Genomic DNA, 20,081 nt, shown 5'->3' on the forward strand with positions numbered 1-20,081 from the left:
CAACATATTCCAAATAAAACAGACAGAACTATGATATGTATATGCCACAGAAACAACTGTCTGAAGTGGTTAAAATTGTGGGGTGAAAGTAGGTGTCCAGATGTGGAGTTAAAGTAGGTGTCGAGATAAGATCTTCCGACCTTACACAAAGCAGCATTATTTACAAATTACAAAAATAAAATTTGAACTCCAGCTGACTACTTTTATGTTTAAGAAATGTTTGGTTAAAAGACTGTTTGTAATTCGGATACTGTCTGACTTATCTAATATTCATTGTATTACACAGGTCTCGGTTCTGACAGAATTAGTGTTCCGAGTCGAATAACAGTCTGGTGGATGACCAGTATCTAGGTGCCACTGTGGTAGATTAACAGCTCTCGTGTCCTGACCAGTTCTAGTGTCCGGAGTCAGATAGAAGTCGGTTCTACCAGTACTAGGTTCACTGTGGTTAACATCTCGTGCTGACCAGTTCTAAGTTCCACCAGTCAATAAAGTCTCGTGTCTACCTATTAGTGTCAAGAGCATTGTGGTCACGTGTGACAGTATCTAGTTCTGAGTGATTAACAGTCTCGTCTGACTCAGTTATGTTCCATCGTGTCAGATATAGACATATCTCCAGTTGAACCAGATCAGGTCACGAGTCGATTAGAAGTCTGTGCCGACAGTACCTTCTAGTGTTCCACTGGTCGATAGCAGGTCTCGGTGTCTGACCAGTATCTAGTGTTCCACTGTGTCAGATTAGACAGGTCTCGGTGTCTGACCAGTATCTAGTGTTCCACTGTGTCAGATTAGACAGGTCTCTGTGTCTGACCAATATCTAGTGTTCCACCGTGTCAGATTAGACAGGTCTCGGTGTCTGACCAGTATCTAGTGTTCCACTGAGTCAGATTAGACAGGTCTCGGTGTCTGACCAGTATCTAGTGTTCTACTGAGTCAAATTAGACAGGTCTCGGTGTCTGACCAGTATCTAGTGTTCCACAGAGTCAGATTAGACAGGTCTCGGTGTCTGACCAGTATCTAGTGTTCCACTGTGTCAGATTAGACAGGTCTCTGTGTCTGACCAATATCTAGTGTTCCACCGTGTCAGATTAGACAGGTCTCGGTGTCTGACCAGTATCTAGTGTTCCACTGAGTCAGATTAGACAGGTCTCGGTGTCTGACCAGTATCTAGTGTTCCACTGTGTCAGATTAGACAGCTCTCGGTGTCTGACCAGTATCTAGTGTTCCACGGAGTCAGATTAGACAGGTCTCGGTGTCTGACCAGTATCTAGTGTTCCACTGTGTCAGATTAGACAGGTCTCGGTGTCTGACCAGTATCTAGTGTTCCACCGAGTCAGATTAGACAGGTCTCGGTGTCTGACCAGTATCTAGTGTTCCAATGAGTCAGATTAGACTGGTCTCGGTGTCTGACCAGTATCTAGTGTTCCACTGAGTCAGATTAGACAGCTCTCGGTGTCTGACCAGTATCTAGTGTTCCACCGTGTCAGATTAGACAGCTCTCGGTGTCTGACCAGTATCTAGTGTTCCACGGAGTCAAATTAGACAGGTCTTGGTGTCTGACCAGTATCTAGTGTTCCACAGAGTCAGATTAGACAGGTCTTGGTGTCTGACCAGTATCTAGTGTTCCACGGAGTCAGATTAGACAGGTCTCGGTGTCTGACCAGTATCTAGTGTTTCACTGTGTCAGATTAGACAGGTCTCTGTGTCTGACCAGTATCTAGTGTTCCACGGAGTCAGATTAGACAGGTCTCGGTGTCTGACCAGTATCTAGTATTCCAATGAGTCAGATTAGACAGGTCTCGGTGTCTGACCAGTATCTAGTGTTCCACAGAGTCGGATTAGACAGGTCTCGGTGTCTGACCAGTATCTAGTGTTCCACCGTGTCAGATTAGACAGCTCTTGGTGTCTGACCAACATCTAGTGTTCCACCGTGTCAGATTAGACAGGTCTCGGTGTCTGACCAGTATCTAGTGTTCCACTGTGTCAGATTAGACAGGTCTCTGTGTCTGACCAGTATCTAGTGTTCCATGGAGTCAGATTAGACAGGTCTCTGTGTCTGACCAGTATCTAGTGTTCCATGGAGTCAGATTAGACAGGTCTCAGTGTCTGACCAGTATCTAGTGTTCCACTGAGTCAGATTAGACAGGTCTCGGTGTCTGACCAGTATCTAGTGTTCCAATGAGTCAGATTAGACAGGTCTTGGTGTCTGACCAGTATCTAGTGTTCCAATGAGTCAGATTAGACAGGTCTTGGTGTCTGACCAGTATCTAGTGTTTCACTGTGTCAGATTAGACAGGTCTCGGTGTCTGACCGATATCTAGTGTTCCACTGAGTCCGATTAGACAGGTCTCGGTGTCTGACCAGTATCTAGTGTTCCAATGAGTCAGATTAGACAGGTCTTGGTGTCTGACCAGTATCTAGTGTTCCACTGAGTCAGATTAAACAGGTCTCGGTGTCTGACCAGTATCTAGTGTTCCACTGAGTCCGATTAGACAGATCTCGGTGTCTGACCAGTATCTAGTGTTCCACCGTGTCAGATTAGACAGGTCTCCGTGTGATTATAAGTCAGTGTATACAGGAAGGATCTAATGTAGAGTGTGGAATTTTTTATCAGTGATAAAAGTGAAACACATGTTAGAATGCGGAAACAATACACAGTCTGGTATAGAAAAGTCGGCACTCGAGTGTTACAGTATTACTTCCTGTCAAATGGAGTTGACAGGAAATTGTGTCTTGGTTAGTAACCTTGATGGAAATCTTGACTCTAGACATCACAGTAGCTTTGTAGTGTAATATTTTGCATGGTTGAGTAAACCCAGTGTTATCTCATATTTATTTAAAAGTTTTCAGTGGAAATGTTAACGGGTTAACAGAATAAGGATGTATTTCATTGTAAATGTGTTAACACGAATAAGGATGTACAGTATTTTTAACATTTGTGTACTTCAAATTAATTAATCAACAGCATGTATTCAAGAAGGATATTATTTTGTGTTTATATGCATGTATGTGGGCGTTAAATACAGTATTTTGTGTGTATTCGTGAGATCACGTTACCAGAGGGAACTTGGGAGTGAATTATTGTTCATCAAAGACTGAGAGTATACAATTCATTTCAAGTAATGCTACCTTGAGAAATTGCTTTGAACTCTTTTGACTCGACATGTGGCGGAAAATTATGAGGAAATTAAAAAAATGGCCATCAGGTACATGTGACTTTTATGCTGAGTATAATTCTGGTACATGTATATAGTACAGCAATTTACTCTCCACTTAGAAGTAAGGAAGTTCGAAATGTATTACTGTATACCTGGAAGTTTTTGCCACAGGTTATTCTCGCCCTTAAGCAACACAAAGATATTCGCCTCGTTTTAATTTCGCCCTAAACTACTTTTTAAGAAATGTCTTTTCCTCGTTTACAGTCAGAAAAATCCATTCGGAATTCTTGATACAATTGCACTCGGAACACTCGAAAAAATCCATTCGGAATTCTTGATACAATTGCACTCGGAACACTCGGGATTTATCGAATTCCCCCATTTTCTTTTCTTTGCATATCCAGCTGAGGTGTGAAATGTAATCAGGTGTGAAATAAACAACGTTTACCTGTGTTCAGATTTGATTTTAGCCTATATTGATTCAAATAGTATCAGGTATGCATGGTCGATTTTAAGCAAACACGATGAGGGGTAAATTCACCGTGCCGTGACTAAATACTGACCAGTGTTTTCTCTTGTTCATTAAAAATTTGTCATCGATGGAAGCCACAAGCGAAGGTGAACTCATAAAATCAGTCTTCACCATGGCAAAAGCTATTTTGTGTGCATCATTTTAAAAAATGACTGGATTTTTAAAAATTACTTAGTATTTATACTAAACCTAGTAAGCTGTCTTAGCCCATATTTTCGATTTAACTCAACGTGATATTGCAAATTTACTAGACCTAGATTCAGATCTAGATTTTATTTCAGATGCATAGATTGGAATAAAACAATAAACTATTTTATAAATTTAGTATAAATATATAACATGTGTTGCTTGTAATGGTATTGAATAAAACACAATTGAAAAGTACGAGGGTATGTTTTTGATCTGACTACAATTAGCCTATGTACAATAACTTGTAAATCCTGCAATTGAGCTTGAAATTTTCGCCATCACCTTAAATTACGCCATATCATCAAAGGACGAAAATGGCGAAAATTAAACAGGGGCAAAAATTACTAGGTATACAGTACCGGTATGTACAACTCAAAATTATTATTCAGGGTGCCTTTTCAATCACAGGACATAAACAAATAGAAAATTCATCACAACAGTTGAATGATGAGAATTCCTTGAAGTGTTATCAATGTGACTAATTTTTACTCCTATCCCATCTTTCCCACCGCAAAGAATAATTAAAAAAAAAACACCAAAAAACCAAAAAAATAATGGAAACTATAAAGTGTACACATGTATATATTACATTTTGTGTACTAATTAGTATGTTTTATTATCTTTACAGTGGGTGTTATGTATTGACTTTGCATTTTAACTCTTTCCATACTGCAGGTTGTGAATGATGTAATGCATAGTACACAATAAAATGACGTCATCAATAAGAGTGAGAGCTGGTAGCGAGAAAATTATATTAAGATGTTCCATATTTGTTACACAGTCTATACTAACTGTACTATGTATAAAATACGGAAAAATTTGGTAATCATTTATTACATATGATTACATTATATTTCAAATGTAAACTTTGTTTTATTTATTTTTTGAGGGAGCACATATTTTGTTGACTAATATTTTGTTGACGATAGTCAGCAGCAGTATGGAAGGAGTTAATATGCATTGTAAATGTTATACTATTTGTTGTGTACTAATCTGCTTGCGTGAACTGTTTAGCATGACTAATTCTTTGTATTATGGAGTGTTTGTGTTCTTTTTTTAATATTTTTTTCAAGTGACTATTAATGAGTAAATGAGATTTAGTTGACTGTTATATGTAATATTTTAACAGAACTACTAGATTTTTGTTTTTTAGTTAATAACTCCTTTTGCTCCAGCATGGATGTGACTGAAAGAAAATAATCATTGTCGTAATTGTAAATAAAGTAGTACCATTTTGTTTGTATAAACCAGGATTTTAACTAATAAACAAACCCTAGAATATATGTAGAATATGTATTTCACTTTTGTTGGTTTCTTCAAAGGTTTTTTAAAGCCATAAAGGCTGTTTTTAATGTCTTAAAAGTAAACTTGTGATTTTGTGACCCCAGGGGCTGCCACGCCGGAGGATCAGGAGGTAGCAGAGATCACTCTAGCCTCTAGTCTGCCTAGTGCCCATGACATGGAATATAATGTGGAAAGTGCAAGTCTGGATAGATCTGATGAAACAGCATTTAGATGTAAGTAGGGGTTCTGGGTAAAACGTTTGGACATTGATGTTACTGGTATACAGACTTAAAACCAGGAAAGATAAAAAACTATATGCTTGATATACCAGATAGACACAATTGTGAATCATTAAGAGGTATGGATACACTTGCATATTTAAAAGTTTTTGCTGCCTTTGAACTCTTTTGCTTTCGGTTTAGATTCTCGTACACCATCGCCGCTGTCTCTTCACTCCAAGTCACGGTCACCATCTCCCTGTAGTGAGCTGACTGTGGAGGGGGTCAACAACCACAAAGACTGCCCCACCCCTGACCGTGACAGTCTCCACATAGAAATGGTGGCCACCGAGGAAATTCCTATAGGTAAAGGTAAGGACTAGGCCACACCTGTATATAACCATCTCCACATAGAAATAGTGGCCACCGAGGAAATTCCTATAGGTAAAGGTAAGGACTAGGCCACACCTGTATGAAGCCATCTTCACATAGAAATCCTGGCCACCGAGGAAATTCCTATAGGTAAAGGTAAGGACTAGGCCACACCTGTATATAACCATCTCCACATAGAAATGGTGGCCACCGAGGATATTCCTATAGGTAAAGGTAAGGACTAGGCCACGCCTGTATGTAGCCATCTCCACATAGAAATAGTGGCCACTGAGGAAATTCCTATAGGTAAAGGTAAGGACTAGGCCACACCTGTATATAACCATCTCCACATAGAAATAGTGGCCACCGAGGAAATTCCTATAGGTAAAGGTAAGGACTAAGCCACACCTGTATGTAACCATCTCCACATAGAAATAGTGGCCACCGAGGAAACTCCTATAGGTAAAGGTAAGGACTAGGCCACACCTGTATATAACCATCTCCACATAGAAATAGTGGCCACCGAGGAAACTCCTATAGGTAAAGGTAAGGACTAGGCCACACCTGTATGTACATAGAAATAGTGGCCACCGAGGAAATTCCTATCGGTAAGGTAAGGACTAAGCCACACCTGTATATAACATCTCAACATAGAAATAGTGGCCACCAAGGAAATTCCTATAGGTAAAGGTAAGGACTAGGCCACACCTGTATATAACCATCTCCACATAGAAATAGTGGCCACCGAGGAAATTCCTATAGGTAAAGGTAAGGACTAGGCCACACCTGTATATAACCATCTCCACATAGAAATAGTGGCCACCGAGGAAATTCCTATAGGTAAAGGTAAGGACTAGGCCACACCTGTATATAACCATCTCCACATAGAAATAGTGGCCACAGAGGAAATTCCTATAGGTAAAGGTAAGGACTAAGCCACGCCTGTATGTAGCCACGTACCTCCACATAGAAAAAGTGGCCACCGAGGAAATTCCTATAGGTAAAGGTAAGGACTAGGCCACACCTGTATATACATAGAAATAGTGGCCACCGAGGAAAATTCCTGTAAGTAAGGTAAGGACTTGGCCATCCCTATACAGAGTCATCTCCACATCCATAGAAATAGTCTTATGGTAAAAAGTGGGGAATATAAATTCAATGAAATAGGTTATTCAATTTTTGTATTGTAGTGTAAAATGTTAGTTTAAGGTTGCCTGAATCACAGAGGGATTGGGTAGTAATGGAAAGAAAATTTCTCCTTCAAAACTTTGTTTCCTAAATAGATGCACATTAAATTTTCCATGTCTTTATAGAATCCATGGAGGATATGAAGAGCGTTCTGGCTGGTGGGGCTGTGATTGGCTGGACACCAGATGTGGCCGTGGTCATGTGGAGGAGAATGCTTGGGTCTTTGGGCAACATCAATCAAATAGAGGATGGGGAAAACCATGCTATAGTCTACGAGGAGCTCAACTTCCTACTAGAAACTCTATATAAGGTACGGACTACTTACTGTAAACTCTATATAAGGTACAGACTACTTACTGTAAACTCTATATAAGGTACCGACTACTTACTGTAAACTCTATATAAGGTACGGACTACTAACCGTAAACTCTATATAAGGCACCAACTACTTACCGTAAACTCTATATAAGGTACGGACTACTAACTGTAAACTCTATATAAGGTACGGACTACTTACTGTAAACTCTATATAAGGTACGGACTACTTACTGTAAACTCTATATAAGGTACGGACTACTTACTGTAAACTCTGTATAAGGTACGGACTACTTACTGTAAACTCTATATAAGGTACGGACTACTAACCGTAAACTCTATATAAGGTACGGACTACTTACTGTAAACTCTATATAAGGTACAGACTACTTACTGTAAACTCTATATAAGGTACGGACTACTTACTGTAAACTCTATAAGGTACAGACTACTTACTGTAAACTCTATAAGGTACAGACTAATAACTGTAAACTCTATATAAGGTACAGACTACTAACTGTAAACTCTATATAAGGTACGGACTACTTACTGTAAACTCTATATAAGGTACGGACTACTTACTGTAAACTCTATATAAGGTACAGACTACTTACTGTAAACTCTATATAAGGTACGGACTACTTACTGTAAACTCTATATAAGGTACAGACTACTTACTGTAAACTCTATAAGGTACAGACTACTAACTGTAAACTCTATATGAGGTACAGACTACTTACTGTAAACTCTATAAGGTACGGACTACTTACTGTAAACTCTATATAAGGTACGGACTACTTACCGTAAACTCTATATAAGGTACGGACTACCTACTGTAAACTCTATATAAGGTACAGACTAATACTGTAAACTCTATATAAGGTACTGACTACTTGCTGTAAACTCTATAAGGTACAGACTACTTACTGTAAACTCTATATAAGGTACAGACTACTAACTGTAAACTCTATATAAGGTACAGACTACTTACTGTAAGCTCTATATAAGGTACGGACTACCTACTGTAAACTCTATATAAGGTACGGACTACTTACTGTAAACTCTATATAAGGTACGGACTACTTACTGTAAACTCTATATAAGGTACAACTACTTACTGTAAACTCTATATAAGGTACGGACTACCTACTGTAAACTCTATATAAGGTACGGACTACTTACTGTAAACTCTATATAAGGTACAGACTACTTACTGTAAACTCTATATAAGGTACTGACTACTTACTGTAAACTCTGTATAAGGTACAGACTACTAACTGTAAACTCTATATAAGGTACGGACTACTTACCGTAAACTCTATATAAGGTACGGACTACTTACCGTAAACTCTATATAAGGTACGGACTACTTACTGTAAACTCTATATAAGGTACGGACTACTTACTGTAAACTCTGTATAAGGTACGGACTACTTACCGTAAACTCTATATAAGGTACAGACTACTTACTGTAAACTCTATATGAGGTACAGACTACTTACTGTAAACTCTATATAAGGTACGGACTACTTACCGTAAACTCTATATAAGGTACGGACTACTTACTGTAAACTCTATATAAGGTACGGACTACTTACTGTAAACTCTATATAAGGTACGGACTACTTACTGTAAACTCTATATAAGGTACGGATTACTTACTGTAAACTCTATATATAAGGTACAGACTACCTACTGTAAACTCTATATAAGGTACGGACTACTTACTGTAAACTCTATATAAGGTACGGACTACTTACTGTAAACTCTATATATAAGGTACAGACTACCTACTGTAAACTCTATATAAGGTACGGACTACTTACTGTAAACTCTATATAAGGTACGGACTACTTACTGTAAACTCTATATAAGGTACAGACTACTTACTGTAAACTCTATATAAGGTACAAACTACTTACTGTAAACTCTATATAAGGTACGGACTACTTACTGTAAACTCTATATATAAGGTACAGACTACCTACTGTAAACTCTATATAAGGTACGGACTACTTACTGTAAACTCTATATAAGGTACGGACTACTTACTGTAAACTCTATATAAGGTACGGACTACTTACTGTAAACTCTATATAAGGTACAGACTACTTACTGTAAACTCTATATAAGGTACAGACTACTTACTGTAAACTCTATATAAGGTACGGACTACTTACTGTAAACTCTATATAATATACAGACTACTTACTGTAAACTCTATATAAGGTACGGACTACTTACTGTAAACTCTATATAAGGTACAGACTGCTTACCGTAAACTCTATATAAGGTACGGACTACTTACTGTAAACTCTATATAAGGTACGGACTACTTACTGTAAACTCTATATAAGGTACAGACTACTTACCGTAAACTCTATATAAGGTACAGACTACTTACCGTAAACTCTGTATAAGGTACAGACTACTTACCGTAAACTCTATATAAGGTACGGACTACCTACTGTAAACTCTATATAAGGTACGGACTACTTACTGTAAACTCTATATAAGGTACAACTACTTACTGTAAACTCTATATAAGGTACGGACTACTTACTGTAAACTCTATATAAGGTACGGACTACTCTATATAAGGTACGGACTACTTACTGTAAACTCTATATAAGGTACAGACTACTTACTGTAAACTCTATATAAGGTACGGACTACTAACTGTAAACTCTATATAAGGTACAGACTACTTACTGTAAACTCTATATAAGGTACGGACTACTTACTGTAAACTCTATATAAGGTACGGACTACTTACTGTAAGAAAATATTAGGGAAATTCTGCCTTATCCTTTCAATACACTTTAGTGTGATTTGTTGGGTATAAAGTACTTATTGGGAGTTTTGGCTCTAACAAAGTAGCAAACTTGCTACATCATATGATGCCATGATGATTGCTGTGAAGTAGCTATTCGGCTGACTACCTTTTTATCAATGTAGCAAATTTGCTACATAGTGAGGCAATGAAAGTGAAAATTCCACCTTTCTCTTTTTGGACACCTTTTGGACTTTTGTTTAACACTATACAAAATGGGTACTTTATATATTACTACTTTGTAAGTGACAGATTTCATATTTTAATTTTAAATTGATTAACCATTTCATGTGTGAATTAACTAAATGTCTGAACCTTGGATGACGAAATGGACCATTCCTTGGAGTAAATTTGTATTAAATATTGCGTTGTAGATGCGTGATAATCTTGGTGTGACCATTGATAACATGAACTCGCCGTCTCCACCGGAACTCCTCCCACCTATACATCTGTATTCACCCTGGCTGTTTGAGGTAAATACCACTCCATTCGAATTTTCCTGTTCAGATAAAGCTGTGTAGTACATTCCTTTACTGGTGATATGGTGAAATTGATATGTATATTTGTGTATGTTACAGTGTCTGACGCTGTCTAACAAGTACAAGCGTGGCAAGTTGTTGGCATACCAGCTCATGTGTCAGATGGTGGTCCAGCGCCACCCTGTGTCACTCCCCTCAGAGCTTGTCTCCCAGTTCTACCTGGCTCTTCACCAAGGCCTCACGTCCAATGACCAGGTAATGGAGATTATCTCCCTTGTCCATCTATATAATTTATCTCTCACAGTGTCAACAATGAACACATACCTCACAAATTAATGGTTTAGAATTATGATATCAAATAAGAATGACCAACGTGTCCACTTGACCTCAATGAAAGCATGCGTTGCTATGGTGATATCATTTAAAGTAATGTTTCTATACATTGTATTAAGTATGACCCTGAATTGATCTGGTATTGTTTTATATGTACAGGACATCATCAATGTGTTGGTAAGATATGCTGGAGCCCGATTTTTCTCCATGCCCCTACTGGGGTCGACTCTTCTCATCGCCAACTTCATCCATGCAGCAAGCGCAGTACTTTCAGCTGTAGACATCACAGAGGTAGGATTATGTTTATTTGTACATTGTGCTGCTTGTGACGTTAACTGGTATTGTCCTTCCTTGTTTGGTCTGTCTGAACGTGTGAGTTTGATTCAATTACCTTATAGCGGGAAATTTTAGCGGTCATAAAATTTGGCGATTTGGTCATGAAATCTGAAAGTTAAATTTTGGGGGGTTAAAATTTAGCGATTTCCCTTAAATGTAGGGTTTTAATTTGGCGTTGAGCATATACATTACCTACCGATATATATAGATAATTATGCTATGTCCATACATCCTGTCCATGTTGATTAAGTGTTTTGTGTATTATCGATCCTCTGTCTCGAAACCGGAAAATATTACCAAAAAAATTCAGACGAACACATACATGTAGATTTGTCAAATAAGTGTTTATATGAGTATGTGTACAAGCAACAGACAAAGAGAATTCTCCCTAATGTAAATCTGTCTGACAGACTCCCCGTACTGAGGCTGTGTCAGTGTTAGGAGCTCTCCTGTGTTTTCCGAACCATCTACATGAGGTCCAGGTCCTGCAGCATACCAACCTCTCTGTGAACTCTTTACACCTGAATGAGTTTAAGGTAAGTCCTGGTGTTAAGTCCTGGTGTAAACTGGAACCAATGCTTAACTTATTTGGTCGATGGCCAGCCAAGGAGTTAATTAAAACGTGTATAGTATCCCTGAAGTTGTGGTTTAATTTTGTATGATGGAACCATTATATGGGGAATAGATTACGCATGATTATATCTCTTAACATGAAGAAAATTCGATACTTAGTACACATGATTTTTTTCACAATCAACAGAGCAGCAGTTGTATTGTGAATCTCTTATCTTATTTTGTTTCTAGGAACAAGTTATCAACACTCTACTCCGGGCAGGAAAGAAGGAGCCAGCTGGTCTGGCCAGGTGAGTAAATGGAGTTTTATTGTGTTGTCTCTACTTGGCTCCATATTCTTCTTTTGTCTGAGGCATTCAATACAGTCAAACCTGCTCTAATGACCGCCTGTATATAATGACCGCCTGTCTAAAACGATCGATTTTAAGATTCCCTGTGAGAATTTACTATATAACAACCCCTCTGTATAACGACCACCTGTCTAATGTGACTAACGACTGGTGATTTTGGAACGGCCTTCGCTCATTTGTTTTCTATAGCAACCGCTTTATGTCAGCCATCTTCTGCTCATGGCAGTAATAATGAGGCATTCAACATCATACATGTATCATACTTGTTATATGGTCCATAGGTGACAGTCAAAAGGTCCAGTTGGTTAGCTCGGGGTGACCCAAATGTAAACTGGGAGTTGACCTCCATTTGTGTACTGTTAAACCTTATATCTCTAGATATATTTGTGGTGATTACAGTTAAACCTTATATCTCTAGATAAATTTGTGGTGATTACAGGTAAACCTTATATCTCTAGATATATTTGTGGTGATTACAGGTAAACCTTATATCTCTAGATATATTTGTGGTGATTACTGTTAAACCTTATATCTCTAGATATATTTGTGGTGATTACTGTTAAACCTTATATCTCTAGATATATTTGTGGTGATTACTGTTAAACCTTATATCTCTAGATATATTTGTGGTGATTACTGTTAAACCTTATATCTCTAGATATATTTGTGGTGATTACTGTTAAACCTTATATCTCTAGATATATTTGTGGTGAATACTGTTAAACCTTATATCTCTAGATATATTTGTGGTGATTACTGTTAAACCTTATATCTCTAGATATATTTGTGGTGATTACAGGTAAACCTTATATCTCTGGATATATTTGTGGTGATTACAGGTAAACCTTATATCTCTAGATATATTTGTGGTGATTACTGTTAAACCTTATATCTCTAGATATATTTGTGGTGATTACAGGTAAACCTTATATCTCTAGATATATTTGTGGTGATTACTGTTAAACCTTATATCTCTGGATATATTTGTGGTGATTGAATCTGAAACTCAAAAATGACTCTGTGATTGTTTTAACAGATGTGTAGCTGTGAGTACAATAGGTATATTTCTGTGTGATTGTTTTAACAGATGTGTAGCTGTGAGTACAATAGGTATATTTCTGTACGAAGAATTGAGCCATGGAACATTACATCCCAAACTTAACGAGGCTGTCACTGTCCTGCTCGGGGCTCTCAGGGTAAGGTTATGCACAGCCTTTGTTTTGGTCGATGATCTTGATCATTTAGTCCAAATATTCATCCAAAAATCCAATGATTTACAACAATTGAAAAGATTTTTTAGTAAGAATATGTTTTTCGTTCCATTGAACAGTTTGGAGGAAAGATTAGTCTTTTCACATGAACATCTGGGGATTATTTCAAAAGTAAAATCATGGAGTTTTATTCAATCCCTACCTACTCTCTGGTATGCGGTACTTTTCAATTATTGACAATAAGTTTCTTTGGTCCTTTTGTTGCATTTGTGTACATTTCTAATATAGCCCAAAAATAATGACAACTCACATATTGAAAAATCATCGCTTATATTGTAAAGAAATGATCTTCATTTCAGTGTGTAAATCGGATGGTTTCCAAGCTGGCCTCAGACATGTTGTGTATGCTGTGTGACCACTCAGACAAACTACTCAGCTATGACCCTGCTCTACCAAAACGTATTATAGAGGTATATCTACATATCAAAATATACTCAGACAAACTACTCAGCTATGACCCTTCCCTACCAAAATGTATTATAGAGGTATATCTACATATCAAAATATACCCAAACTACTCAGCTATGACTCAGCTCTACCAAAACATATTATAGAGGTATATCTACATATCAAAATATACTCAGACAAACTACTCAGCTATGACCCTTCCCTACCAAAATGTATTATAGAGGTATATCTACATATCAAAATATACCCAAACTACTCAGCTATGACTCAGCTCTACCAAAACATATTATAGAGGTATATCTACATATCAAAATATACCCAAACTACTCAGCTATGACTCAGCTCTACCAAAACATATTATAGAGGTATATCTACATATCAAAATATACTCAAACTACTCAGCTATGACTCAGCTCTACCAAAACGTATTATAGAGGTATATCTACATATCAAAATATACTCAGACAAACTACTCAGCTATGACCCTTCCCTACCAAAACGTATTATAGAGGTATATCTACATATCAAAATATACTCAGACAAACTACTCAGCTATGACCCCGCTCTACCAAAACGTATTATAGAGGTATATCTACATATTGAATAAGGCGTTATGACCTGTGAGTATTCTAAAATTATCCCCCAATAATACCGTATGTAAGAGGGGGGAAATCGGCCACCACCTTGGATTATAATATGGAAGAGGATAGCCCTATTCACATCAATGATCTGTGACTGAAATATTTCTAAAAATATAATGTAATACATTGTTTATTCCATTTGGATCTTGTCAACCATGAATATTTCAGATGACAGATAAAATCATAATTTACAAGGATTGGAAAATATGTTATGTCAACACATAATTTGTGAAGACAAATGAAAATAAATGAAACATTTTCTCATTGTTTTATTTGTGACACTGTGGCACTGACAACAGATTTGTTTCTGTAACATGGAGAAAATATAGATTATAATGTTGTGTATTTTGTTGAAAACAAATAGTTTCTGAATTAAATCTTTTATAAATTACTTTGGCGTATTTACATTTTTTCAGTGGAATAAAGAGTAATACACTTTGGAAATCAACTAGGAATGACAACATCAATCTGTTGTCCATTGCGAACTTCTATCATTTTATCCTCATTTTGAAATCAACTCCGTCGATATGCAATATTTGAACTCCGTTAATCCATTGGGTATTATAATAAAAAACAAATGTTCTAAATACTAAAAAGAGCTATATTTAAGTTTTTAAATATCTGTTATTTATCCAGAATAAAATAAATTATCAAATTGAATGATCACCCTGAAAAGATTGTTTTTATTGGGAATAATAGTTTTCAGTTTATAATCTTGTGTAACTGTGTTCTCGCTCCATATTTACTAGGTCATAGCAGCAACAGTGTCCACTCTCATACCACTATCAAGAGGAACAAATTCAGAGGAGGAGAAGAAGGTGAATATTTTATTTCTGTAGATCTCAGCCGGCTATAAAATGACAATTTATACTATTTTACAGAAACATGTAATACTAACCACTTCACATATATTTTCTTTAATTCACAATGCATTGAGCAGATTGTAATTTTTGTTTTTGATTATCGCAATACACATATGAGTTTACCTGTCATCGTGTTGATGATTATCACAAGACACATATGACTTTACCTGTCATCAAACTTACTTTTCTTTCTGATGATTTTTTGCTGTGTAAAAAAATATTGCCACTACGCATAGGTTGGTTATACATGTAATGAAAATTTTAAAACCTATAATTTTGTTGTACGATGAAAGGATGATGTAAGTATAGACATTCTGTTCTACATATGTATACAGCTGTTTTGTCGTCCTAAGTAACTGAAATCAGGTCTTGTTTGTCATTTTAGTGTATATTGTGTAATTTTTGGCCCCTATCTTGGAAGATAATTTTATCAGAACTAGCCTAGTTCAAAAAAAGAGGGGCAATCTTATTGACCCATCAGTCATTTTTTCCAGGGACCACTCACACCAGTATTTTAGAATACACCATCCATAAATGTCACAATGATAGCTGTGACACTGTTCATTATATTAAACCACAACATCCTTGGTGTCATCACTCTTACTAAAAACCATTGTTATCAAGTTAATCTAGTGAGAATGGAGTAAATGATGAGGCCTAGTTTTAGTTCTCTGTAGCACTTAGATTTTATTATGGTTTTAATTTTACTCTGAAAAAATAAAATCCTGCAATTTGTTGTACTTTTAAAGGAGAGAAGTGCTAAATGTAATCCACATTTCTCCGTAGACAAAACGGCAAAAACTTTTAATGAATTATTCTAGAAAATTTAAGTGCTAACTGGTAGACATATTTTGTCCCCTTCGATTAAAAATGTCTATTAATTTGGCTATAAAGGTATGATGTGGAAAGGTATTTTGGTTTCTGTGGTATAGGACAACATTACTAATTGTTTGTTGTGGAATGTTAGATTTGTGGCTGATGTTGTGTTTGGAATTTGGTTTATTTTTTTTCAGTGGTTAATGTCTTGTAGATTGGCTGTTCATATACATTTGAAAGAAATGTGTTTTGATACAGATGTATTGTTACAGATTGTTTTAATTTTTTTTTGGTGGATGCAGTTTGTTTTTGTGACTATTTATTTTGTCTGACAATTTTAATGTTAATAGCTCAAGCTTTGAGGAAACTTGCATCTCTACTGAATGATGAAACTTAAATAAAATTAAGGTCATGATGATGGTATCTGGATGTTGATATAATTCAGATTTGGTAGCAAATGTACAACTAGAGGCAGAAAGATTTAGGAAAATATTGCCATTTGAAAAAATCCCATTGGTGACCAAATATGTCTACTATATCAACAAACTTAAGTAATATGATAAATGTTTTGAATATGATTTTCTTGTCTGCTATCAAGGTTAAGCAGATTCATACTCGTATTTCCTAGAAATGTATTAAAAGCATCATACTCGTACTGAACAAAGTGTTGATTTTGTTTTGCCAGCTGATCATGTCCATGATGTTCTGTATGGCGGAGTGGTGTTTACGGATGCCGATACACCTCCTTCTGGAGACGACTGATACAGACAAGGGATGTGTCTACAAGGTGTTTGAGGTCAGTCACTCATTAAAGTTCTCACTGTCAGTCACACATTAAAGTCTGTCTTCTCACGGTCTGTCACACATTAAAGTCTGTCTTCTCATGGTCAGTCACACATTAAAGTCTGTCTTCTCACGGTCAGTCACACATTAAAGTCTGTCTTCTCGCGGTCAGTCACACATTAAAGTCTGTCTTCTCACGGTCAGTCACACATTAAAGTATGCCTTCTCGCGGTCAGTCACACATTAAAGTCTGTCTTCTCACGGTCAGTCACACATTAAAGTCTGTCTTCTCACGGTCAGTCACACATTAATGTCTGTCTTCTCACGGTCAGTCACACATTAAAGTCTGCCTTCTCACGGTCAGTCACACATTAAAGTCTGTCTTCTCACGGTCAGTCACACATTAAATCTGCCTTCTCGCGGTCAGTCACACATTAAAGTCTGTCTTCTCACGGTCAGTCACACATTAAAGTCTGTCTACTCACAGTCAGTCACACATTAAAGTCGGTCTTCTCACGGACAGTCACACATTAAAGTCTGTCTTCTCACGGTCAGTCACACATTAAAGTCTGTATTCTGACAGTCAGTCACACATTAAAGTCTGTCTTTTCACGGTCAGTCACACATTAAAGTTCTCACTGTCAGTCACACATTACAGTCTGCCTTCTCACGGTCAGTCACACATTAAAGTCAGTCTTCTCACGGTCAGTCACACATTAAAGTCTGCCTTCTCACGGTCAGTCACACATTAAAGTCTGTCTTCTCACGGTCAGTCAAACATTAAAGTCAGTCTTCTCACGGTCAGTCACACATTAAAGTCTGTCTTCTCACGGTCAGTCACACATAAAGTCTGTCTTCTCACGGTCAGTCACACATTAAAGTCTGTCTTCTAACGGTCAGTCACACATTAAAGTCTGTCTTCTCACGGTCAGTCACACATTAAAGTCTGTCTTCTCACGGTCAGTCACACATTAATGTCTGTCTTCTCACGGTCAGTCACACATAAAGTCTGTCTTCTCACGGTCAGTCACACATTAAAGTCTGTCTTCTAACGGTCAGTCACACATTAAAGTCTGTCTTCTCACGGTCAGTCACACATTAAAGTCTGTCTTCTCACGGTCAGTCACACATTAAAGTCTGTCTTCTCACGGTCAGTCACACATTAAAGTCTGCCTTCTCATGGTCAGTCACACATTAAAGTCTGTCTTCTCACGGTCAGTCACACATGAAAGTCTGTCTTCTCACGGTCAGTCACACATTAAAGTCTGTCTTCTCACGGTCAGTCACACATTAAAGTCTTCCTTCTCACGGTCAGTCACAAATTAAAGTCTGCCTTCTCACGGTCAGTCACACATTAAAGTCTGTCTTCTCACAGTCAGTCACACATTAAAGTCTGTCTTCTCAAGGTCAGTCACACATTAAAGTCTGTCTTCTCACGGTCAGTCACACATTAAAGTCTGTCTTCTCACTGTCAGTCACATATTAATGTCTGTCTTCTCACGGTCAGTCACACATTAAAGTCTGTCTTCTCATGGTCAGTCACACATTAAAGTCTGTCTTCTCACGGTCAGTCACACATTAAAGTCTGTCTTCTCACGGTCAGTCATACATTAATGTCTGTCTTCTCACGGTCAGTCACACATTAAAGTCTGTCTTCTCACGGTCAGTCACACATTAAAGTCTGTCTTCTCACGGTCAGTCACACATTAAAGTCTGTCTTCTCACGGTCAGTCACACATTAAAGTCTGTCTTCTCACGGTCAGTCACACATTAAAGTCTGTCTTCTCACGGTCAGTCACACATTAAAGTCTGTCTTCTCACGGTCAGTCACACATTAAAGTCTGTCTTCTCACGGTCAGTCACACATTTAAGTCTGTCTTCTCACGGTCAGTCACACTTTAAAGTCTGTCTTCTCACGGTCAGTCACACATTAAAGTCTGTCTTCTCACGGTCAGTCACACATTAAAGTCTGTCTTCTCACGGTCAGTCACATTAAAGTCTGTTTTCTCACGGTCAGTCACACATTAATGTCTGTCTTCTCGCGGTCAGTCACACATGAAAGTCTGCCTTCTCGTGGTCAGTCACACATGAAAGTCTGTCTTCTCACGGTCAGTCACACATGAAAGTCTGTTTTCTCACGGTCAGTCACACATTAATGTCTGTCTTCTCGCGGTCAGTCACACATGAAAGTCTGCCTTCTCGTGGTCAGTCACACATGAAAGTCTGTCTTCTCACGGTCAGTCACACATGAAAGTCTGTCTTCTCATGGTCAGTCAGGCATTAAAGTCTGTCTTCTCACGGTTAGTCACACTGGTGTTGTGCCTTACTGAGCTGGTGTTGTGACTTACTATACAACAGGTACTGAACACAGCCGTGCGGGGCCACACACAGGAGACGCTTCTACAGGCTAGACAGCTCCTGGCTGGCATGATCCAAGATTCGGACTTTGAGTACCTTAGGGACATGTCAGGCTTCCTTCGTAAGGCGAGCACCGATTCTCTTAGCTCCCAAACAGGAGCACACTCCGGGGAACAGAACCAGGACAAGAACTCGGAGCCAGTGGAACTCGCTGCCCGAACGGTTAGTTATCCTTTCTTATTGTTGATGATGTGAGGTTTACAAATATTTTTTTCTAATTAAAAGCAGAATTTTGTTTGTTTTTGTTTCCTGAGTCAAAATGGCTCTAAAAATAATTCATTATGTGAAAAACATAAACACATCAGTCTATGTGACTTTAGTACAAAGTTATGTTTAGCTGTTTACAAGGTAATTTCTTAGTTATGTAATCCTAGCTGTTAGTCATACAAGTTATGTAATCAGTTAGCTGTTTGTAGTACAAGGTAACTTGTTAGTTATGTAATTGACTAGCTGTTTGTAGAACAAGGTAATTTGTTAGATATGTAATTGACTAGCTGTTTGTAGTACAAGGTAACTTGTTAGTTATGTAATTGACTAGCTGTTTGTAGAACAAGGTAATTTGTTAGATATGTAATTGACTAGCTGTTTGTAGTACAAGGTAATTTGTTAGTTATGTAATTGCCTAGCTGTTTGTAGAACAAGGTAATTTGTTAGATATGTAATTGACTAGCTGTTTGTAGTACAAGGTAATTTGTTAGTTATGTAATTGACTAGCTGTTTG

The 20,081-nt window shown here is 37.5% G+C and overlaps 1 protein-coding gene across 8 annotated transcripts in view; it reads left to right on the forward strand.

Annotated features, from left to right (window-relative positions):
- LOC117324527 (ral GTPase-activating protein subunit alpha-1-like) overlaps positions 1-20,081 on the forward strand; it is a 100,662-nt gene that overhangs the window by 34,672 nt on the left and 45,909 nt on the right. For all 8 annotated transcript variants that reach the window (XR_004532007.1, XR_004532006.1, XR_004532008.1 and 5 more), the window contains 13 exons: positions 5,268-5,396; positions 5,586-5,753; positions 7,067-7,251; positions 10,464-10,562; positions 10,668-10,823; positions 11,061-11,192; positions 11,648-11,773; positions 12,042-12,100; positions 13,248-13,356; positions 13,731-13,841; positions 15,230-15,298; positions 16,845-16,955; positions 19,301-19,522. Coding sequence is in view for 5 of the 8 variants with exons in the window: in XM_033880435.1 (XP_033736326.1) it covers positions 5,268-5,396; positions 5,586-5,753; positions 7,067-7,251; positions 10,464-10,562; positions 10,668-10,823; positions 11,061-11,192; positions 11,648-11,773; positions 12,042-12,100; positions 13,248-13,356; positions 13,731-13,841; positions 15,230-15,298; positions 16,845-16,955; positions 19,301-19,522 (1,676 nt within the window). In the remaining 3 variants the exon portion in view is untranslated. The remainder of the gene's footprint in view (positions 1-5,267; positions 5,397-5,585; positions 5,754-7,066; positions 7,252-10,463; positions 10,563-10,667; positions 10,824-11,060; positions 11,193-11,647; positions 11,774-12,041; positions 12,101-13,247; positions 13,357-13,730; positions 13,842-15,229; positions 15,299-16,844; positions 16,956-19,300; positions 19,523-20,081) is intronic.

Source organism: Pecten maximus, chromosome 3 (assembly GCF_902652985.1).
Source record: "Pecten maximus chromosome 3, xPecMax1.1, whole genome shotgun sequence".
NCBI classification, from domain to species: Eukaryota; Metazoa; Mollusca; class Bivalvia; order Pectinida; family Pectinidae; genus Pecten; species Pecten maximus.